This window comes from Maylandia zebra, linkage group LG18 (assembly GCF_041146795.1).
Source record: "Maylandia zebra isolate NMK-2024a linkage group LG18, Mzebra_GT3a, whole genome shotgun sequence".
Taxonomy (NCBI): domain Eukaryota; kingdom Metazoa; phylum Chordata; class Actinopteri; order Cichliformes; family Cichlidae; genus Maylandia; species Maylandia zebra.
Window position 1 is genome coordinate 23,262,805 of NC_135184.1, and position 23,273 is coordinate 23,286,077.

The following is a 23,273-nucleotide window of genomic DNA, read 5'->3' on the forward strand; positions in this document are numbered from 1 at the left end:
TGCACTGCTGGAGCACTGCTCATTGTTATGAGATTATGATCCCCTTCAGGGCAGTGTTACAATCCACCGACTATTAATTAAACCTACTGGGAGATCCCATGCAGCCTCAGGCAGGGGAGATGTGGCTGTGTATGGACTACAGTCTGCAGCAGTGTTTGTAGAGTTTTAATTGTGTCAATTAATTACTTCTCACAGTGAGTTCGGAGCTTATAGCCACAGGCACAATCAGGTAGCCCCGCTTGTTTTGCTCCACTTCTTGATCATGTAATTTTTTGCAGGTCAGCAAAACCTGGAGTGCAACCTGACATCAAATTTAAATGTCGTCTTACACAATATAACAAAGGAATGGGTTTAAAAAAACAGCAGACTCTCATGTATTTAAAAAAAACTCTGTCAATGCTAATATTTTAATACAGGAAACATATTTTTATTAAAGAAGGAATACCAGTTATCCATGAGGCAAACCCTACTTATAGTCTTATTGTCCAAAACAGACAATGTGTTCATCTGCAGTTTTTGTACATTTGCACAGATCTCTTAACATCACTTAAAAGAAATCTAATCTAGCTTCATAACCCATGTTTTGTTTAATAAGAGCTTTAATCAGAATATTAGACATAAAGAATAGAATAGAAAAGAACAGGCCAGAAGATGAAGCATTTACTGTGATGTTGAGAAATATATCATTAGGTTTGGTCAACTGTTCTGTACAGTGAGCTACATAAAAACAGAAACGGGGAGACACGCACACTCACACAATGAGGGCATAATAGCACTTAAATTGAACATATACCCCAAGGAATAGCTGTTGCACTTAAAATGACTTGTTTTTTCCTGATTTACAGGAGTTGAGCCTCCTGACATCCCAGTGGAAGAAAACTAAAAGTTTCTCTGAGGTTGCTAAAACACCAAAATCCCCACAAAATCCACAGAAGGTATGTGGTCAGTGGTGGATCTATGTTTGTCTTTACTCCTCTTATTCCCCGCAGGATAATATTCAACAAAATGTCATCGTGTTTGTTGGTGGTTCAGCCAGACGCACTTGTCTCAGGTGCATTTTTAGTTGTTAAAAAAAAGGAAAAAAAGAAATGTAAATCTATGAAAGTGAAATATTTGCTGTCAGCTGTCTAACACAAGTCTTCTCTGTGCAGCTGCTTTTATTTGCATGGCATGGAGCATTAAGGTAATTCGATCATTTAAATTTCAAGGAAAACAACAACAGAACAGGCGTTTGTTCCATAATGGCTGTGTGGCTATCAGGATCCCTGACTGTCCCCACGTCATGCACTCCTCTTATATAATTCAAAAGCCACATGTTGTGATTTACTCATCCAAACGAAAACAGTGTGTGTGTGTGTGTGTGTGTGTGTGTGTGTGTGTGTGTGTGTGTGTGTGTGTGTGTGTGTGTGTGTGTGTGTGTGTGTGTGTGTGTGTGTGTGCATGGCACAAGGGCAGTCGTTGGTGGGCAGAGAGGGAGGGAGGTGGGGCGGATCCGTGAAACTGAGGAGACCTTAAAGCCCTCAGAGGAAGCAGAGTTCAGTCTTGAATCTGTGCGTGCAGCGTGAGTGAGCACAGAGCTGTCCAAGGTGCTGAAGGGCTACTGCTGCATCATCATCATCATCATCACCATCATTATTATTACACAGTCCTCACCTCAAGGTAAGTTCTAATCTCTTCTGATCGTCCTCCAGTTTGTTTCATGACAATGGTGACTGTGCTTGCTTCGTTAAACGTTTGTTTGTAGGAGTTATTGTGGTCCTGCATGTCTAACTTTTTAAATGGCAACGTCTGCGAGCTGTCAGAAACAGTAGCAGGTGTGATTTGTGAGTTCTTGTGTAACTTTATGACACCCTTTAAAACATGTTCAATCCTCTCTGTGCTACTTCTATCAATAATGTTTTAAAGGAACTATTAAGAGCGGGGCACCTTAACACCTCACATGTGATACAAAGATACAAACCATAATCCAGGCGATTTTCATCTTGTGATATATTCTACAAAAACATATATAGAAATATATTTATGAAGGTAGTTAATTCTTTCACTTCTCAACAATCCTGGAAAATTAGAGCTTTTTAAACCACTGCAATGTTCATCTTACGTCTTTGATTTTGAAAATCTGTGAAGTGTTTAAAAGTTACAGCGTAGTAAGAAGTTTTAAAAGAAGTTACAATCAAAAAATCCTTCACTGAAATTCAGTTAAAAACTTCTAATTTCACTCTGTTTTAAATTTTTAAATTCATTTAAATAATTTGTGTTTTAATATCCATTAAAAATTGTTACCTTTTAATGGAGAACAAAAAAATAATTGCATAAGAGGCCGAAGATGTTTTAGGGCTTTAATCATCTTGTTGACACCAAACACAAGTTTAACAGCAACGTGCTCATTGTTGGGTGGAGATTGCTTCCCCTTTTCACAGTCTGACAGTCCAACTTTAAGGATTTACTTTAGTTTTCAGACAATATCCATTTCATTTGTAGAAGTCCTTGACATTTTCAAAGCTGCTGTCATAATCCAGAGCCCTAAATTGGAGGTATTACAGGTATTAAAGGCACGAGGAATGCCATATGTCACTCAGTGTGTCGTCAGATTTCACTGGCACAGCTGCTTAGTGCTTTCATCAATCTCTTCTTTTCTTTTTTTTGCTTTATTGCTTAAAAAAAAAAAAAAAAAAAAAAGCTTCAGATTTTATTACAAATCTGGAGCCCTGAACTGTCCACACCAGGCTTTCATTTTGCTGTTTTGCGTAAATCAGATGGTCAGGCAATAAAGTGTGATTTATGTGCTGTTTAGGAACCAAAGCAGGTCTCGCTATGAAGATCAGTGATCCATGAAATTGATGTGGCTTATTCTTTTATATTCTTTAAAGCTTTTGTGTTTGCTTTGATTCTCAGGGAAAATGAATTTTCACCTGTGCTCTTGGATCTGTTGCTGTTTGTTTGTCATTATGACCTTGGCTAATCTGCAGAGCTGTGGAATGACCTAAAAACATAAAACATGACTTCTCTGGTCACATCTTTGAAACCCCAGACCTGCGACAGACCCACATATATGATAATCAGTGCTTTGTCTCACGCCTTGATTTAAATAAAGGTGGGGAAAGGATGCAAAGTGCTGAGTGATTCCTACCTCATGCATTTAGGAAACTGGTAAAGCTGCGCTCCAGAGAGCCATAACTTTGGTTGTGTTGCATAACTACTGGTTAAAGTGTATTTTGTCAGGGCAACTGCTCAAAAGGATTTAAGAGAAAGCAAATCTTTAACTTTTAAATCCAGTTAATCTTCTTTTGTGTTTACAGCCAGCTGCTAAAAATCAATCGAATCCTTAAAAAAATGGAAACGGTGAGAAACTGCTATCCCTGTTTTCATTATCAGCCTTTTTTCAAAGTGATTTCTGTCCTGCCGTGTAAACGTTATGTCCGCTCTATTGACTGCCGAGCCCGTCCTGCCTATTTAGCCTCTTTTCTTCTTCTTCTACACATGGCTATTCCGTGCTGTCCAGACCTGATGCAACCACAGGCCATTTGATAATTGATACGGAGGCAGGCACTTTCTTTCATTGTGTCCAAAGGTCCCCTATTAAACCTTCACTATGCCCTTAAGTCCCATCATTGGGTGAGCAAGAGTGCTATCAGCGTGTCTTTGTGAGGATCTGCGGGGTCTTAAGGAGGAAGAGGAAACCTCCTGGAATAGAATCTGCTGATGGGGGAATTCACCTATCGCAGGAAAATGTCTCTCCATTAAAGAAGCTGTGCAGGGTGTATCCATGCAAGAGTGCAGCAACTCCCTAAGGGTTTTCTCCATATTTCTTTTTCTTTCCCCTCATCAGTGCCTGATTTATTTATCTTCTACTAAGCTATATCTGAATTCAGGAGAGATTGTTTTTCTCACACAATTTTTTTTGTGCTTGCAGGAAAACCCCCAAAATATTCACTTGGTGCCCAGAAACAAACAAATAAAATTTAACCCTGGTCGAATCCTGAATCAGTGGGTTTTCTCTACATCTAGGAAGTGCATACTGGAAATTTACTGAGTTTTTATTGCTTCTTTTTTCCTTTTAGGTATCCTGATGACTGAAACCCCAAATGAAAAAGCTCCTCGTGACTCCGGATGAAGAAATAGACACAAAAATACAAGCTTTGCTCAGTAACCAGGCCGACACAGTCAAAACAATTTGAATGCAAAATAATTCTGTGAAGCAGCACGACACACATCATTTCCAGCCAGCAGGCACTTTGATTGATCCATGGGACATCTTCAGTCACTCAGCTGAGATTTATACTCACTTTGTAATTACAATAAAGGCTTCCAGAGAGCTGCTATTGGATGACAGTTAAAATATTGACCAATAACGGAGGATTACACAGAATAAATAAATCAGGGACCTCTACTTTTGTATTGTTTAGATCTCTTGAGAACAAATGAGTGCTATATAGGGATCATGCCAACACCAGCCAGTTCAGTCTAATTTGCCATGCTGAGCATGCCCCAGCTTGCCACACCATTTACCAGAGGACTGATTAATTTGCACTGCTAATTTGTGCTATGTTATTTCTGTTGCCCTGCGGCTTGTGGAAAACACTGCATTTGAGCTCAGTCAGCTATTAGCTGCCAGATTTCACTACGTGAGCTTCCTCCATGTTTAGAAACCACGAACATTAACAAAGACGGCTATGTGGAGCAGTGCCACTCCTCAGAGCTTCTGACTGCAAAGAAACAGTCATTTAGTTAAGCGATTTCAAACTCCAAAAACATTCCCTCACTTCCAAGATGAGCAACACAAACTACTGGCTCATGGACTATGATGTTTCTTCTCCAGCTCCGCCCGGGTATCCCCGGGGCCCCACCGTGCTGCAGCCCGTGCCGGGTCACCCAGAACAAGGATCAGCCCTGTGTTTTGTTGGCCTCCTCGTGCTGCTGCTGCTCTTCCTCGTGGTTCGTTGTGTCCGCATCATTTTAGATCCTTACAGCAGCATGCCATCGTCATCGTGGACGGACCACAAGGAAGGTCTCGACAGAGCACAGTTTGATTACGCCATTGTGTAACAGCGGAAGCGGCTAGGGATGAGAGAAATATCCAGTGAAAAGCTCGGTTCCTGGTGTAAAAGGAAGCTCTCAGTCCTTATTGCATAACAATATGAAAGCACTGAACAGAAACTGTATGAGGGCAAAATGCAGCACAGCAGAGAGAACAAGCAGAAACACCAGAAGCCCAGTTTCCATTTTACTTTACAGACATTAAGTGTGTGTGTGTGTTATGTACAGTGCTTTCAGTGACAGACGCTGCAGGAAGAGAAGGATCCATATCTCCGCATTTCTTCATGACTCGTGCTCATCATGTCATTTTATAATTCTATAATGTTTTTTTTTTCTTTTACAAATTCCAGAAAGCAGATCTCCGCAGGAGATGTCCTGATCAAATAAGAGAGAAACTAAATGAGTTTAGGATAGACATGGAAATCATTTAGACACAACTGCACTCACTTGCAAGAGCTTTAGAAAAAAGGAGCATATGCTTTCTATGATTATTAGGTAAAAGGCTGGATTAGTTTAATTGAAAAGATCAGGAAAGAAGGTCTGAGTTTGCTTGAAACTGTAAACTTGATTTTTTTCTAAATCAGCTTTGACTCATGCTGGACATTTGGTGGCTTTTGTGCCACCACTCTGATGACCCTCAGGTAAAGTTCTTGACCAGTTAACCAAAGCACCTGTTTTTAAAGATGTAATTTAGATTTCCTTCTGAAATTGAGCTTTAGCTTCTATTTATATCTTTTTCTTTTCAAATTCACTTTGTCCTAAATTCAATGTCTATAAAAGCTACATTTATAATGAATAAACATCACAAAATTTTCTTCGGGGTTTTGCTGTTTCACGTCACCATCCCTTTAAAAGGCTTATGAGGCTCACAGCTCTGATTGAATGTGTGTCATATAAAGTTCTGATTATGAAATGCAAGTGCACCAATGTCCTCCCGCTAATCCTTTTTGGCTTTAGGCCCCATCCAGTGAAACACCAGCCAAATCTGTTCAACAGTACCTGTAAAAATAGATCTATTTCATACTAATACTGCTCCTTTGGCCTCTTGTTTTATATTGTTTCTGTCCGTGTTATACTGTAAAGCCCTTTGAAACGTGGCTCTGAAAGACTTTATAAATAATGGCTAGTATTGATATTTCACTGATTTTTCTGTTTCCATAATGATTAAAGACTGAAATATCAAACTGCTGTTTGTGATCAAACTTACTGGACGTGCACACTCGCTTGTTAAAAAAAGAAGAAGAAAGAATGAAAGTGGAATTCATTTTTTAAAATGAAATAAAAGCTTTCGTCTTGCCCTGCTTTTAGAAACACTAATTCATTTACAGATCTGCAAACTGCACTTAACTACATGCACACAAATCCATGTCAGCTACTAACTCATACACATGAACCTTTCCTGTGCAAAGGCTGTCCTTGTTGCTGTGCTAAAATCGATAGCAGGAAGATTTAGTGCGAGGGACATCAATCGAATAATCAGTTAGGGGCTTGCAAAGAGATACACAGAGTAGGGTGGAACCTAATTGTACCAGATGAACCTCCAAATGAAATGTTTTTGCAGTGGCGTTCTTTCTAAGTTTCTAAACAAACCACTTTTTAGCTGCTTGCACAGTAACGTAGCTCTGACATGTATGACAGGAGATGTAGTTCAGTTTAAAACTCTTACTTTGAAATGATCAAAATGACATCATCACTCCGTAGAAACACTGTATGCTCACATGTCTAATACAGCTCTCCATCCTGCTAACATAATTAACAACCAGTCAAATACACATGCGCATATCTTTATATGTCATGTTCTTCTTATGCAACAGCTAGAAACTGATCATGTAATGTGTATAAAATTTAAAATAAACTGCCTTCCTGTACTGTGGCTATAACAAAGAGTTTTAGGACATTCAATGTGTGATTCGGTTACAGGGAGACGGCTGGACTTGTGATGAAAATTAATAGTATTCCTTCCCATGGATTAAAAAGACTCCATTTCAGTTGAGGTGGAATCATTTTTAAAATTACTTCCTGAAGGCAATGCCATTAATTTCCCAGAGGTTTCCTTTTACTTCCAACTTTCCCCTTCCTGTCAGATTTTCTGCTTCAGTTTCTGACCTCTCCTGGTTACTTGGAGAACAATAATCTATGTTCAAACAGCTTTGCAGCACCAAGGAAGCACACAAACAAACACACACACACATTTTGGATAAAATGGAAAATAAGAAACGTATAACTTTCAGAAACACCACATGGTCATCTACAATCCTTTATTCAGAAGGATAAAATATAGACTCTCTCTGTGGACTTCATTTTGCCCGTGCTCTCTTCAAAGAATATAGAAAATCTGTATAGTACTGTATAGATAAAAAGCAGCACTGATCTAGGGTTTGTCTGCCTCTGGTCCACCACTTTGAGTGAGCATTAGATGAACTGCTGACAACCAGGGTGTCTAGAGGATTAATCCTAATGACTACTGTGATCCCCAGGGAGGCACAGTGGAGTGCTGGTTAGCACTGTTGCATCACAGGGACAAGGTCCTGGGTTTGAAACTATAGGATAGCTGGGGCCTTTTGCTGTGGAGTTTGTATGTCCTCTCTGGGCACTCTGGCTTCCTCCCAGCATGTTAGGTTAACTGGTGACCTGTCAAGGGTCTACCTTGCCTCTTGTTCTATGACATTTCAATTCATCGGCAGCCATCACCTCAGAGCACTTTATATTGTAAGGTGAAGAACCTACAATACAACAATGGGAACTGCTGGAGTCGTCATAAAATTTGGTCCCGTGTCTTTTGGAGAGTGAAAAAGTTGGAAACATTGGAAACATATTAAAATAAGATGCTACTGCATATATGATCTCGTCCAGTGCTTTTAGCTTTTAGTTCAAAGTACCACTGAGCCAAATCCAGAGAACAGAGCTGAGATGTACAGCTGGAATCTCCCTGAACTGAACTGCTCACAGCAATTTATTAGTCAATATAGCTGCCTTAATTACTCAGTGGGGAACTTGTTAGAGATTTAGCACAAAGAGTGCAGTCAGACTTCTCTAACCTGACCAAAACAGTCCAGTGCAGTCCAACAGATGGTTGGAAACACTGTATAACAACCCCGACCTCATTAGTGTCGAACTGAGCTCGACAGATTTTGCTTCACTGAGTTCTGACAATTTACTTCCTTGCCAACACAAAAAAGGCATTCAGTTCCCTTCACCCTCCCGCAGACTGTCTGCAGAAAAACACATGTGCACATGCACACAAACATGCAAATACGTCTGGATCACACACACAAAACATTGCCTCAAATCTGGCTCAGGTGATATGACTGACTCTCATTTTAATATATTTCACGTCTGACCTTTTAACAGCTGTCCTTTTTTCCAGCTCAAGAACATACCAACTAAATGCAGATCAGATCAAACCTTCCTGAATATGCAAACATGAAATACACAGAAAAACACACCTGCGCGTACCAGGATTCCCACTGATTTACATTCATTTCTTTGTTTGACAGTTGACACCTAAAGCTTAACTTTTAAATATTTACATAATGGAAATATTTGAACTCTTAAAAAGGAGGAATTAAGTCTTTGGAGTGCAGCGCCACAAAGAGATATTATTAATATTGCATTAACACGAGTAACACAAGTACACCGGTGTTATACATACACTCATACACTTCAGTGAAGGACAGCCCACACCCAGCCACATGCAAATCATAGTAATTTGTCTGCTGCATAATGTACACAAACTCTCCCCTTACTGCCCGAACACAAGTCATTTAAACACCTTTTACCTGTATGTGACCGAATATTGCACCTATATGCCTGAGGCGTGACACACACAATTCTAGTGTGTCATGCACAAGCTTATTGCCAAACAGCTCCCCAGCTGAGCTGTTTGGCAATAAAGATCTGCACATTTGCATAACAGTGCTGATGTTATCTGCTAATCTTGGGACATGAGGAGTGTTGTCTGCAGTGCTTGAATGTGGAGGAGGACAGTGTGAGGAGGACCACAGTGTGGCTTTGGAAGAAGTGAACCATTTAAAGTTGTCCTGAGTTTTCTTAAGGGTAAAAGTTCAAAAGGTTTGCCTGCCAGCCTGTGCAGAGAGGTGTGCTTACCTTCGAAGCTCGTTGCAATGGGTTTCTGGAGCTGCTTTCCCAGAGAGAGCTGGTGACCCGGGAGAAGTCTGCCATGAGAATAATCTACTAAGGAGTAGAGGGAAATGTAATCAGGCATGTTTCCCATCCATGATATTCAATCAAGGATTTAATCAAACAGTTTTTACAGTAAAACAAAGTGTAATGAAATGGAATAGATCACAGCTTTTGTGCCATGGTTGCCCCAGTTTGTGTTATTCATATAATGGTTATATAGTGGAACATCATGACAGGTTAACAACTATAAGGCCTGATATGTTAAAAACCATGCACACTGAAAATAGGCCTATCCCTGCTTTCCCAGCTAGTAACCACTTATCCTTCTGCTTAAATTGTAGCAAGCAATCAGCAATAGCCTGCCCACCCACTATAACTTAAAAGGTAACCACAGAGCCCACTTCACACTGTGAATCATTCCCCCTGAGCCGGAGACACCCCTGGTGCGTCAGTCCCCCCACAGCTATCAATCATTCAGACAGACAGAGCAGACCGGAAGTCTTCACAATAAAGGTTCACTGCTACATTTTTGAACCTACCACGACCTGACTGTATTTGGCTGTATACAGGTCAAAAAGCATGAGGTGTTAATAAAATATGCTTACATTAATTAAAAATGATATTTAAAATAAATTAATAAATTAATAAATTAATAATAATAATAATAATAATAATAATAATAATAATAATAATAATAATAATAAATTTTATTTGAAAGCGTCTTTCAAAACACTCAAGACACTGTAGACAGCAGAATAATAAAAGCGACATAAAAGCAAACAGTTTACACAATCATAAAAGCATAAGACATAAAACAAATTGAAAATAGTAGAGTGAAGAGGTTACGTGCGATAAGCTATTTTGAACAAGTAAGTTTTCAGTTTGGACTTAAAGAGAGAGAAGTGATATTTCTTTATTTACTCTATATTTATACAAATTTATCGGGGGGGACACTAAAACGAAGTAAATAAACTACTAAAAGCTACAACATACTCTTCCGAGGGCTTTTACTTTTGAAGGTTGTCCCACAGCTTCCTTTCCCGCTTCATTTTTTTTAAAACCCCGTCTGACTTAACAACCGTTGCAGATCGATGATGACCGAGCGGCTCGGATCTGCTGTCGTCTTCAGGACACAGGAGCACCACGGCGCATCGTCAGCCACCCAGGGCTCAGCCTGAAATCTCGGTTTAAACTGGATTTTCTTTCAGATTCCTGCCTCATTAATTCGGTTTGTAATTCACACGGAGGTCCTGGTCGGTAGGTTTCTGCTCTGGATCCCGTTTCTTTCGGCGGTCTCATTGCAGCTTACTGCGTTTATCCATGGAAACAACCAACTGAAGTGCAGTCGGCTATTTCTCTGCACTTTGTTTAAAAGAGATCGTTATTCACCTGACCCGTGCTTTATGGTTGTTAGGATGATTAATTCTGATCTTGTAGGACAGGAATTTTCTTATTGTGGGACATTTTTATTTATTTAAGAGTTATTATTATTGTTGATTTTTGATAACATATTGTAGTTGAGGTGACAGATGTAGGATCATAGGATGCTTAGGATGCACCAACATAGTGCTCTTCTTGTTGTAGCTGCTGTCTCTCTCACGTGACACCTCACCTGCTGTTATACCTGGATGAATTCATATTTGTTTGCGCTCAAGCTTAACTGTGTGGAAACCTCTAATGTGTACTGTACATAATATAATTGGTTTGTGCATTTGTGTCTATGTGTGTGTGTTGTATATTGTATATTATTTGCCCTTCAGATTAGATGCCAAACTTAATTTCACAGTTTGAGTTATATACCTTTAAATGACAGTAAATCTAATCTATTCTTATTTTGTTCTGTCCACCATGTTCTCTTATTCTTCTTCACCTGTGCATCAGAAAAAAAATGGAGATGCTGCCTGATTTATGGAAGGAGGACTACTGGCTTCCTCCTGGTGTGACCTGGAGAGACATGGAACAAATGGGGGACTCCAACCGCCCCAGACCCCTGGACCTTCTCATCGCTCTGCCCCTCGCCCTCGGCTTCGTAGCCCTCCGCTACATGTTTGAAAGGTAGCACACAGGCCTTCTTTGTTTTGAAATGGGTGAGTGAGTGTTTGAGATAGTGAAGGGTCTGCAGCAGAGCACACAAACATTTCACTCCACTGAAGCTGAAACAGCACTTACAAGTCTTTTCGAAAATACAGCAATCATATGAAGTCGTTGTCACCACTGGGGAAAAAAGTAGTCGCACTGCATTTGCTTCCTATAGCCATCCACAGTATCAATAGAGAGGACTTTGTAAGAGGATCCGAGCTGTGGGACAGTGAGCAGGTGTTTTTGTGTTTTTGGTGAGTGGAGCTGGCATTGTTAGCATGGGGGGAGAAAGACTCTGGAAACTAGAGAGGAAGATAAACAGAAATGAAATGAGGGAGAAAATTAGAGATGTTCAAACCTAAATGAAGGTAATTTAACATATTAGCTGTGAGCAAACAAGCAGAAGATGCGTCAAGAGACTCAAATTGCTTGTTAATCATACTTAAGATGTCATGTGATTGTCAAATGATCTCATGTTCCTGGAGTGGAAAAAAATCATGCATGGCTATGATTAACTAATAAAAGCAGGCTTGTTTGCAGGTTTGTAACAATGCTTTAACCTAATGTTTTTTAACTGTTGTGTTGCTAAGTGAGTGGTAATACAATGCATTCATATGTAAGTGCAGTCACACGCTGGTCACCCAGCGCTCTATTTACAGCTAAACAGTGACTGCTACCCCGAGTATCCCCCGTCCTCTTTCTAAGATACCTTTTGTTCTCTCTGCCCTCAGGTTTGTTGCCCCACCCATGGCCAGGTGTCTTGGGGTGAAGAATAGATTTCAAGTGACCGCTGCACCATCGCCGAATCTGGAGTCGTTTTACATCCAGAACAGGAGAGAGCCGACACAGGTGAGCCTGAGGAGGCCTCTGCACGCATGCAAACACGTGGCTTAGTCTTTGAATTTGTATTTCTTTAAAGTCAGGTGTTTTTCAAATGATTAAACTGGCGTGTTTTCATTTGAAAGTTAAATTTGTGTGTAAAAGCACTTTGTTTTCCCTTTCCCCCACAGCATTAAACACACAACCCCACAAGGTCATCTTGTGACCTTTCACAGGCTTCTGGCTAAATAGAAATGAGTCCAGCAGACATTTGCTTTTGCTCTAAAGACTGAAGAAATATGGAGGGTCAGCTTAATGACTTATTGGCTGAAAACTGACAAAAAGCCTCATAACTTAGAAACGGTGCACGGTGGCACGGTGGTTAGCACTGTTGCCGCACAGCAAGAAGGTCCTGAGTTCAATTCCAACATCAGGCCGGGGTCTTTCTGTGTGGAGTTTGCATGTTCTCCCCGTGTTTGCGTGGGTTCCCTCCGGGTACTCCGGCTTCCTCCCACCGTCCAAAGACATGCAGCTTGTGGGGATAGGTTAATTGGATAATCCAAATTGCCACTAGGTGTGAATGTGCGAATGAATGTGAGTGCGAATGGTTGTCTGTCCCTGTGTGTTGGACTGGCGACCTGTCCAGGGTGTACCCTGTCTCTCGCCCTATGACAGCTGGGATGGGCTCCAGCGCCCCCCGCGACTCTGAAAAGGATAAGCGGAAGCGAATGGATGGATGGAACTTAGAAACTATGATTCTTACAAGTGTGGTGTGTTCTTTTAACATATAGACAAAGACTTGAAATAGCAGGTCACATTTGACCTCTGACCCCTGTAGATTGATCTGAAGGTCAACATGTTAATAATGCTATATAGAGCTATTTAAAACTATGCTTCTTTCTGCCATTGTTTCCACTGTAGGCATATAAAGAATGATATGTAAATATCACATTATTTTTTATGACTTTGTTATGTACAATATAGTAACAGGTTATAACTTTTAAAATACTGTTTAGATACATATAGAAAGTTTCTGACTAAGTTTATTTTGTTTTTGGAAAGCAAAATGAACATGTGATCAAGATTATTTAAACAAATTTCACTAAACAATGAAATGAATGCTACATATGTAAACATTAATAAGAAATAATAAAATAAATATACTCAAAAATGATGTCAACTATATTCAAATGGGTTTGAACAGGAGAAATAAATCGAAGCCTGCACGTCGCACTTACTTTTACTGCACTACAAACTTCTTAAAGTACGTTTTAAAAGAACAATACGAACACGTTGCATTCGAGCGTCGCTTGCTCCACCTCAACTCATTCTGTGCTGTTTTTTGTTTCAGAGTGAAATGGAAGGCTTGATGCTGTCGTGCCGCAAAACGCAGAGACAAATAGAGACGTGGTTCAAGCGTCGCAGGAGCCAAGACAAGCCGTCTAAAACCAAGAAGTTTGGTGAAGCTGCGTAAGTATTTCCCCTCCACGCCTCCGTCATTGTCCAGTTACTGATGAGTTCCTTCAATAGAAGATCCTCCACCAGTCTCCACAATGACCGATCCTGGAAAAGCTCGCAAGAACTCTGACACTGTCCAAAGCTTTGGCTGGTTACATTTTTAAAGTGCTTTTTTAAATGGCCAGAGTTTCTCATCTCAGTCGCTGTCTTTCAGTTGGAGGTTCTTCTTCTACCTCACAGCTTTTGTGGCTGGATTGTCCTGCCTGGTTGATGTGAGTGACAACATTTTATAGCAATGACATTTTACTCCTACTATTGATGCTAAAACAATAAGTGAGTGAAAAAAAATCAATTTAACCTTTGTGTTGTCCTGGGGTCATTTTTGTCCCAAAAAGAAATCTTTTGCTATCAAAAATGTGTTTTTTATTCATTAAATGGTCTGAAAATAAGTGAAGTTATTCAGTACTATGCTATGCATGATTGGAATAAGTTGGAATAAGTAATTTGATTTATTTATGGGGGTTTTATTGGATTTTGTAACACCTGTTGTCCTTGGGGGTCAAAAACGGCCCAAAGTAAAAAGTGTTGCAAAGGGCCATATTTTCATACCATACTGCTTTCAAACATCTTGGATCACTGATGTGTGGGGTCATGCAATGCTCATAACAACAACAACAAAACAGGAAGCACAATGAGGAGGCAGGTGCTCTACATTTAATTCAATTTTAATTATACAGCACCAAATCACAACAACAGTCGCATCAAGGTGCTTCATATTGTAAGGTAGACTCTACAATAATACCTACACAGAAATTATCTCACAAGCCTCCATTGCACTGGAGGCTTGTGAGATAATTTTTTTTACCATGTTGTGGAAAGGAATGACCAGTAAAGAAATGCACATATTGTCCTCTAGTGTAATGAGGAGGGAGAATCAATGTTCAGGAAGATCCAGGGTTAGAAGATAAAGAAAATATTGCCAATATTTAGATCAAATGCTACCTTTTCTCTGAAAAATCACATCACCCACCTGCAGAAGTGGAAGAAGGCTATGAAGTGAAGGAAAGTGATGAAGAATCTGAAGTATGTTCAAGTAGGTTCTCAGGCATCCAGAATGTGGTAGTCTGAAGAGCTTGGAAAGAAAGTGACTGGGCTTCTTGAAGTTTCTTGAATTTTCAGAATGTGAAACTAAAATAGAAGATGTGTCAGAGGACTACACATCTTCTATTTCAATTATGATGAAGATCAAGCAAGAACGAGGAGTCAGCTGAGACAGGAATATTTGCAGTAATATGAGGAAACATTGATCTGGTCTTCTATCCTTCCCAGTGACAGACGATGCAGGACTCTCTCGTGCGTCACAGAGAAAGACAATCTACCACGGCACATATGCCAGGTCCCATACTGATTACCTAAAATCCTCAGATTGCTTTTCTACGCGAGCGCTGAAAGCATTATACACCATGTATTCTGCTTGTATTATGCTTTTTAACGTTCACATGCCAATGGATGCATCAGAGACCAAGTTGGGGTTCAGTAACGTGTCCAAGGACACCTTGGTAAGAACTCCAGACTAGAGCACACAGAGATTGAACCAACAACCATCCAATTAGCAGATGACCTGCTCTACAGCCAACTCAATGACAAACAAGGAGGGACAACAAGAGAGGAAGAAAAATGGATCAAGAGCAGCTGTAGGCATATGTGGGTGTGTTGATTCTTACTGCCGTGCATCCAGTAGAGTCGCTACGGCCAGTTTATGACATCCAGAGTCTTTTAGGGCAGTTTTCATGCTACCGTGACTGACACAAGATTAATCACAGAATCGCAAAAAGGATATCATTCCTTGATAAAGAAACAATAAATGATCATTGTTCATGACACAAACATGCTCCCATTGGAGGTGTATGGAACAAGTGGGTGTTTCTCCTGCTGTGATGTAAGGTCCAGGTACTGATATGACTGTGTGAGCACCAAGTCCCCTTCAGAGGACTCTGTCCATTCCAACAGAACATCCCAAGTAAACCGGGGAACTACGAGATAATGTAAATAAACATGTGCAGTATGTGATGTCAGGTAATGAGTTGGAATAAAGTTGTATAAAACCTTGAAACACAGAGATGGATGATATTTTATACTTATTGCTTTCAAACCAGATGCGGTCATTTTTGACCCCAGAAGACAACAGATGTGATTATTTGCTGCCAGTGAAAAACTTGAAGTAGTTTAAAAACAGCTTCCTAAATTAACTTTGACATATACCCGTCTGTGATCATCTGTTAAAGAAACCAACTCTGGTTGTGAAACGATAATCACAATAACTGATGATTTAATTTATTTTTTTTACCCAAAAACAAAGACACATTTCATTTAAATGAGGTTTTATCAGACATAAATTTGAAATGGAATAAAGAAATCGTGTCAAAATGTTTGAATTAAGTTTTAATTAAAAGTGGGGGAAAAATCCACTTCATATTAATTAAGTATCAATCAAACCAGATGGAGTCATTTTTGACCCCTGAGGACAACAGGTGTGGAAATCGGGAGGACATTATGAGGGATAATCTGAAAGTTATTTCTGTCCTTTCATACGTTTCCACCTCTTCAGGTTTATTCTAAATTTTTCCCTGTCTGTGCAGAAACCGTGGTTCTGGGACCTCAGGGAATGTTGGAGGCAGTATCCATTTCAGGTGAAAACATTACATACACCACATGACTACTTTGGTAAAACAGAGTGTGCTCCATTAAAATAACCGTTGTGAAAGTCTCATTATTTATGTTGAAAGTATATATATATGTATATATATATATATATATATATATATATATATATATATATATATATATATATATATATATATATATATATATATATATATATATATATATATATATATATATATGTATGTATGTATGTATGTATGTATATGTATGAAAAAATAAATAAAAATACCGTCATGGCTGAGAATAGTTTCAATCCATCTAATTGTAGTTTATAGGCAAAGAGTGATCCATTATACCGCCTAGTGGGACTAAAAACAAAATGAGTTGCTCAGATTCTTAGGCTTCGGTGGCAAGTGTAAGGATAGCGACACGCTAGAATTATTCATGATAGTTTCCCTTCCTTTCTTAAACAGAAAAGCTTATAAATACATTTCAAATCCTCCACCTGTGTAGGTGCAGTGCTCCCTACTGTTCTGCCAGTATTTAAAGTCCAGGTATTTTATAAAAAAATCACCTTTATATTTGTCCTCCTCAGCCCATGGAGAGAGCTCACTACTGGTACTACATGCTGGAGCTGGGATTTTATGGCTCTCTGCTCCTTCGGATCTCTGTGGATGTCAAGAGGAAGGTGAGGATGTTACACAACAGGCTGCGTTCAGCCCCGGCGACACGTAGCAAAGTGTTTATTTAAACAGAAGCGCTTGTGCATTGAACGGCCCGTTTTGTTACGCAAGCATTGCATTGAAAGCAGCTGATTCACTGCGTGCGCTGCCCTTTTAGATACGCCAGAGTTTATATACAGATTGCTGCTGACTGAGTTGCATGTTTCACACATTCCACCACAGAGTGCGTTGCCAGATTTCTTCCTGTCTCACGCAGCAGATGCCCTTTACAGAAGTTAGCTGTTGGGATGATGTTGGTCTAACTGTGGTCATATGTCATGTTTCTCTCACTTCACTTCTGCTTTAATGAGAAACCTGACCAGCACATGGTTAATGAGTGACTGTCTTCTGTTGACATCTGATGGTTCTTTTGTTTTGCTCACTGCATGTTTGCCTTTGCAGGATTTTAAGGAACAGGTCGTCCACCACTTGGCTACCATCTTCCTGCTCAGTTTCTCTTATTGTGCCAACTACATTCGCATCGGCACCTTGGTCATGCTGCTCCACGACTCCTCTGACATCCTGCTAGAGGTAACCTGCAGATCCTTTTATTTATGCTCTAAAGGTAAAATAAAGGTCATTTACGGTCTTTTTTTTTTTTTACATGTGCAGGAAAAAACATCTTGGGAATCTTTAAAAATATAATATTCACTTTGGCCAGACATCCTACATTAATGTAGAAAATTGAAAGAAATGAGAAAAACTGACTGTACAAACTACAATCAGAAGTTCAAACTGCACTTTAGGCTATTCTTAGAAAATATTTATCTAAGACCTCTGCAGTAGCCTGCAGGAAGCAGAAGGATCCTGTGATTGTGCCATGATAGCTAGCGGTGCTGACTGACCTTTGTTAACCTGTGCAAAAGACACAATTGTGAATAACATCAGGCTTCTAAACCTGAGCTGCTTGATGCTTTTTATTTTTGCACTGAAAATGAGAAAACAGCAGGCGTTCTTAGTGTTCTGCTTGACTTAAAGACTGAGCTGTTTTTCCCCATTCTGAAAACATTTAGTTTGTTATTTTATTATCCATATCTACATAGCACTATTGTTGGGATTTGCTATGTGACTTTATTGCACGGTTATTATTTCTGCAGCCTGCAAAGATGTTCAACTACGGCGCTGGCTGGAGGAGATCGTGTGACACCCTGTTTGTTATGTTCGCTGTGATCTTCCTCGTGACTCGGCTGGTGATTTTTCCCAGCAAGTAAGAGATAATTCTCCTTTTTTTGTCGTTAAATTGCTCGATAACTGTAAAAGAAGTGTGGATGAATTTGAACTCTCTCATCAGCAACTTGACTCTAGCTATTCGATTACTTACAGAATCATTCACACCACCCTGGTACTGTCCATGGAGGTGTTTGAGCCTTTTGCTGGCTACTACTTTTTTAACATCCTGCTGATGGTGCTGCAAGGTCTGCACATCTTCTGGGCCAAGTTGATCTTGCACATGTTCTATAAGTTCCTGAAAGGCAAGGTGAGAAAGAGCAGTGAAGCTATAGTGCGTCACGAGATGTCTCTGACATGTTTTCAATTGTTTTGCAGTTCTAATTCTTACGTGATACCACTTGATGCAAACAAGCAAAGAGTCCAATTAAAAGGACGACAGGGAGCATCCAGAAAACTGAACCAGTCAGCTTTATGTCCTCATTCACAGCCCTGTGGTCACAAGAAAATAAATCAGTGTCACCCACTCATTTGTTTTTGGACCTTCTTCGTAGTTTGTAGTGTGAAACCTTCTGTTTTCTTCCTCAGCTGGAAAAAGATGAACGCAGTGATGAAGAAAGTGAGGTTGAAGAGGAAGAGGAGGAAAAAGGGGGAGAGGAGAACAAGGACCCAGGAGTTGACTGTTACTGGGAGAAAAGTAAAGACTCTCTTAACTCCAAACTGTCTATGCTCACCAACAGCTGTGTCCTTAACAACCTGGCCAACCACAGGTCGTCTGTGGTGGACAGAATGCGTAAAGCTCAGTAGGAACGTTCTCCGTCTGTTGTTTTCCTTTACTAATGTGAACTGGGTGTGTTCAGTCAGAGCGGTGTCTGTGAGTCAGATGATGCTACTGTCCTTCACTTTTAACTGTGAGAAACTGAAGCAGAAAACATTCTCTTTAAAGCCGGTGTCATAAAACAGGTGTCATAGCGCCCTGCTACACACAGGAAGCACAATCCTGAGCCTCAGTAACGCTGTACAATGATCCATAGTGATTCACTGTCTTTAAAGAGGGACGGCAGCCTTCATTTGAAATGTTTTGTGCTTGCTAATGTCCACTGTAGCCTTCACTGCACACGGTTTTCTTTTTATTTATTAGGCTCATGAAGCAAACATTTAAAAGTACAACAGAGATTATTAACACGAACATAAACCAATATCGAAACAAAAGAGCAGGTTGATGTATGTTCATGCGTAGATAGAAGTGCTCTTTAATTACTGTAAAATACTGTTACATTTAAATGCTGAAAATAAAATGATCATTTAGTCTTTCTACCTTTATTTCTTTTTTTGGTTAAAGATTTTGAAAACCACCTCAACCGGCTCCTCATATCGAAAGGAGCCAGTTGAGGTGGTTCGGGCATCTGACAAGGATGCCTCCTGGGCTGGGCGAGGTGTTCCGGGCCTGTCCCACCGGGAGAAACCCCCGGGGCACACCCAGGACACACTGGAGAGATTATATCACTCGGCTGGCCTGGGAACGCCTTGGTGTTCCCCCTGACGAGCTGGAGGAGGTGGCTGGGGAGAGGAAGGTCTGGGCCTCTTTTCTTGGGCTGCTGCCTCCCTGACCCGGCCCCGGATAAGCGGAAGAAAATGGATGGAGGGATGGATTTTGAAAAATATTTCAGTATGTGATTCTGTAGAATTAAAGTGCTGTGCAAAAGTCTTCAGCCACCCAGGAAGATGGGGTGGAGGTGCAGCCATTTAGTCAAAAGTGTTTACGCAGAAGTGGAAAAAATTCATAGAAGGAAAAAGTTTATTGCTCTAAACCTCTTGAAGGGCATTCAAAGTTCTTCTTTGGATGTTCGCTGCCTTTTGTACTGTTCTCTGTGTAAAAAATCCCACACTGCTCGAATAATGTTGATGCCCGGACTCTGGGGAGGACAGTCCATGATTCATAGTGTTTCATTGTGTGCCAGATGTATTTTTCTTAGATTCTATAAAAGAAATTGGAACAAATTATGTGTTTAAGTAGCAAAAAATACAATTAAAAACTATTTTGTTGGTAAGCTGTGTAGACACACTAGTTCATCCCAATGATTATAACAAAAAATCAAATCTCATACAGTCACTGATTCATCATTAGGTTAGGTGCCTTTTTAATGCTTTCATGATTTATAGAACAGTAATAAGAGTCTTAAATAAACACAAAAACTTTGAAAGATCTTCAGAAATCTTGGAGAACTGTTTGTGTTATTTTTCCAGGATCACTTTACACAAATAAGTAAGGGTGGCTAACGAGTTCTGCACAGTACTGTAGTCTAAGGAGCGTCTGGACTTCTTTAAGTTGCTTGAAGATGTTCACCTCTCATAAGAAGCTTCTTCAGTTCTAAGGGCAAATGGTGGAGAGTCCCAGATTTAAGCCCTGTGGGAGTGTCCCCCCACGAGAGACATGGACCCCCTAATGATCCTCTACCTAATTACACAAGCCGAGGTGTGAAGACGGGTGTAGGTCACAATCAGCCAAGGTTTGGGGTGAGCTCATTGTGAAACCCACTTTCATGTGAGGTCAGATGGCCCAGGATGAGAGTGGGCGTTAAGGTGTCTGGGAAGGGAACTGGATTATAGATGGCCGACAGTTGGTGTCGTAAACCACCGCCTCTGTTCGAAGATGGTCGCTCACAATGGACATAGATGTCTTCTTTCAGTCCTCTTTCAAACTCTCCAAAATGTGAACTTTGGCATCCTCGAAAGCGTGACCTTTATCCTTTAGATGGAGAAGCACCGCCGAGTCTTGTCCTGTGGAGGTGGCTCTTCTATGTTGTGCCATGCATTGTGAAGTGGCTGTTTGGTCTCTCCAATGTAGAGGTCTGGGCATTCCTCGCTGCACTGCACAGCATACACCACATTTTTGAGTTTGTGTTTAGGAATTTTGTCTTTGGGATGAACCAGTTTTTGGCTGAGTGTGTTGCTGGGTCTGAAGTACATTGGGATGCTGTGCTTGGAGAAGACTCCTGAGGTTTTTCCGAGCACCTTAGACTATGATGACCTGGATGACCGAGAACCTTCACAGACACAGTACTGTAGATTAAACAGTGTCACTATCACCGCTGTTGTGCATCGCCATCTGCTGGCAGCTTCTACAACCACACTAAGGAGGTCCACAGACTTGAATTGCAAAAATGTTTAATGACCATAATATCACTTTTATGTGAAACCTCTCTCTCTCGTGAAGGAGTTGTTTTTTTAAAATGCACACATAGTTACAAATGTTCCAGCAGAAGAAGAGACGAAAAGGATTATGGTCTGTGATGGAAGTCTTTCCATGAGCCCTTTGTTTTGGAATAAAATGTCGTAGCTCCTGATGGGTGATTAGAAAGATTCACTCTAGAAGTGATTCAGGTGAATACATCCATTCAGTTTGTTCACAAGAAAAAGCTCAACTTCTCTCTTTTATTGTTTCTCATGTGGGCTTAATGATGACTCATATTTTATTAATCAATAGTGTTTGCCTTAATTCTTATATTATCAATGCTACTAAGAGCAGGACTTCTTCTTTTCTATTTAGTTTAAATCTATTAGTCTTAAATTAAATATGTAGAATAAAGTTGAAGGAATTTCTGAAAAACAATATTTAACTGGATTAAATCATGAAACTTAATTGTCCTCGCTTTTCTCTCTTCCTCTTCTATATTTGTTTTTTTCAATAATTATTATTTCATTCTTATTGTACCTTTGTGTCATTCATCATAGCAAACACTTGCAGTTAATCTGCGACCTGTTAGTGAGTTTCATCCCAACGTTAGTTACTCCCTCTGTGCAGCAGTGTCAGCAGGACAGATTAAAAACAAAGCACTGGATAAAACTTGTTCACAGCGCTCTGCTCACTGAGTTTCTGAGCGGCTGGTGAACAGAAAGCTTATAAACTTTCTTCTCCTTAACTTCTGAAACGATCATTTTTGTCTGGGAACTCAGTGCACAGTATTACTACATTCATTTTGCTTTATAACTGGATTGGTGTAACTAACAAAGCTCTGTGCATGTAGTAGTACATGGCCACAGTAGCTGTAACCATTAAGTTACTGTCTCACGCTCTTTGCTGGGAAACAGCTTGAGGATGGACTCACCCTGTCAGAATATAACATCCAAAAAGGTGGATTTCACCACGATGGAAGAAAACTGCTGTTTGTTAAATGTTTTAAAGTTGCATTGATGGTTATATACCCATGTCTTTCTCTCAGATTCCAACCCTCACCTTGTCCTACGTCTGAGAGGGGGCATCATTGAGCCATCACTGAAGCAGCTGGCTCAGAAGTACAACTGTGACAGGATAATCTGCCGCAAGTATGTATACAAAACCAGCACACACAAATATTAGCGAGACTGAACTCATTCTCAGAGAGGTGAGGGGATAATTCCCCTAAGATAAGATAAGATAAGATGTTTTGAGCGGATTGCTAAAAACTGATTCCACTTGATTTCATCTTTTTGCAGGGTGCATGGGAAAGGTCCGAAGAAGTAAAACCTTTAGTTGCTCCTTATGCACATGAGGTTTTTAGGAAAAAATGCATTATTAGCAAGGCTAAATAATTACTGAGTGGCTGATTAAATAATTTTCCTCTTTCAAAGAACAGTTGTCAGAATCAAATTCAGTGGCAGATTTTAGGTTGACTGGGAGTAAGCTCTCCCAGAGCTTTGATGGCTCCAAGTTGAGTGTTAGCAGATACATATCACAGCCCTCAGTAAAGCAGCGATCTACAGATTCCATCTCACTAATCTAAAGATTTCTGTCATCCGTCTTAGGTGCTATGCTCGTCTGCATCCACGTGCCATCAAGTGTGGACATACCCGCAACATCAGACTGAGGATTCTGTAATCTGATTACACAATCCAGCCGTTAAAAATGCTCCATCAGATTGAATAAAACTCTTAATACTGAAGAAAACCTTTTTTACCTCTTATTTTGAAATGTGTTAAACATCAAAATTGAAGAAAACGTGATCGTAACACATTTTTTGCCATATTTAGATCTTTTCCAAAGTTCAGCTTAATCAGGATGTGAATATGAGCTGAATGATTAAAAGAAAAAAATAGATTATAAAGTTGGCCAGTATATTTTTCAAAAGCACATCAGATTTATCTACAGTCTGTAGAGTAAACCAACAACATAGCAACCCTGTGTTTTTAATTTTTATTTTGAAA

General features: G+C 40.0%; 1 protein-coding gene and 2 long non-coding RNA genes across 6 annotated transcripts; 2 read left to right on the forward strand and 1 right to left on the reverse strand.

Annotated features, from left to right (window-relative positions):
* Nucleotides 1-1,556: 1,556 nt before the first annotated feature.
* On the forward strand, nucleotides 1,557-6,221 carry LOC143413454 (uncharacterized). The gene is made up of 2 exons (XR_013094054.1): nucleotides 1,557-1,659; nucleotides 4,062-6,221. It is a non-coding gene; the product is annotated as an uncharacterized LOC143413454 (long non-coding RNA).
* Nucleotides 5,276-10,310, reverse strand: LOC105940748 (uncharacterized). The gene is made up of 3 exons (XR_001167411.2): nucleotides 10,174-10,310; nucleotides 9,145-9,231; nucleotides 5,276-5,412 (listed from the first exon to the last, which is right to left on the reverse strand). It is a non-coding gene; the product is annotated as an uncharacterized LOC105940748 (long non-coding RNA).
* LOC101487795 (ceramide synthase 2) lies at nucleotides 10,254-23,030 on the forward strand. Of its 4 annotated transcripts, none has more exons than XM_012916878.4 (13): nucleotides 10,254-10,408; nucleotides 11,062-11,235; nucleotides 11,991-12,108; nucleotides 13,430-13,548; nucleotides 13,751-13,808; nucleotides 16,176-16,226; nucleotides 16,796-16,888; nucleotides 17,325-17,453; nucleotides 18,020-18,129; nucleotides 18,246-18,399; nucleotides 18,678-18,786; nucleotides 22,313-22,415; nucleotides 22,875-23,030. In XM_012916878.4, exons 2-13 carry the CDS (start codon nucleotides 11,069-11,071, stop codon nucleotides 22,945-22,947), a joined length of 1,284 nt encoding a protein of 427 aa, XP_012772332.3. In that variant the 5' UTR covers nucleotides 10,254-10,408; nucleotides 11,062-11,068; the 3' UTR covers nucleotides 22,948-23,030. The 4 variants fall into 4 exon arrangements, 3 of the variants coding, with proteins under 3 accessions (XP_012772332.3, XP_004542477.3, XP_012772333.3); XM_004542420.5 differs by having other exon boundaries at nucleotides 10,256-10,437; XR_013094053.1 differs by lacking the exons at nucleotides 22,313-22,415; nucleotides 22,875-23,030 and adding an exon at nucleotides 18,468-18,554 and having other exon boundaries at nucleotides 10,256-10,437.
* Nucleotides 23,031-23,273: the final 243 nt, after the last annotated feature.

Coding starts and splice junctions, on each gene's coding strand:
- LOC101487795 (XM_012916878.4), top strand. CDS start 11,069: ATGGAGATGCTGCCTGATTTATGGAAGGAGGACTACTGGCTTCCTCCT. Junction 16,889..17,324: donor CTGTGGATGTCAAGAGGAAG/GTGAGGATGTTA, acceptor TTGCCTTTGCAG/GATTTTAAGGAACAGGTCGT. Junction 18,130..18,245: donor CTGGTGATTTTTCCCAGCAA/GTAAGAGATAAT, acceptor GATTACTTACAG/AATCATTCACACCACCCTGG.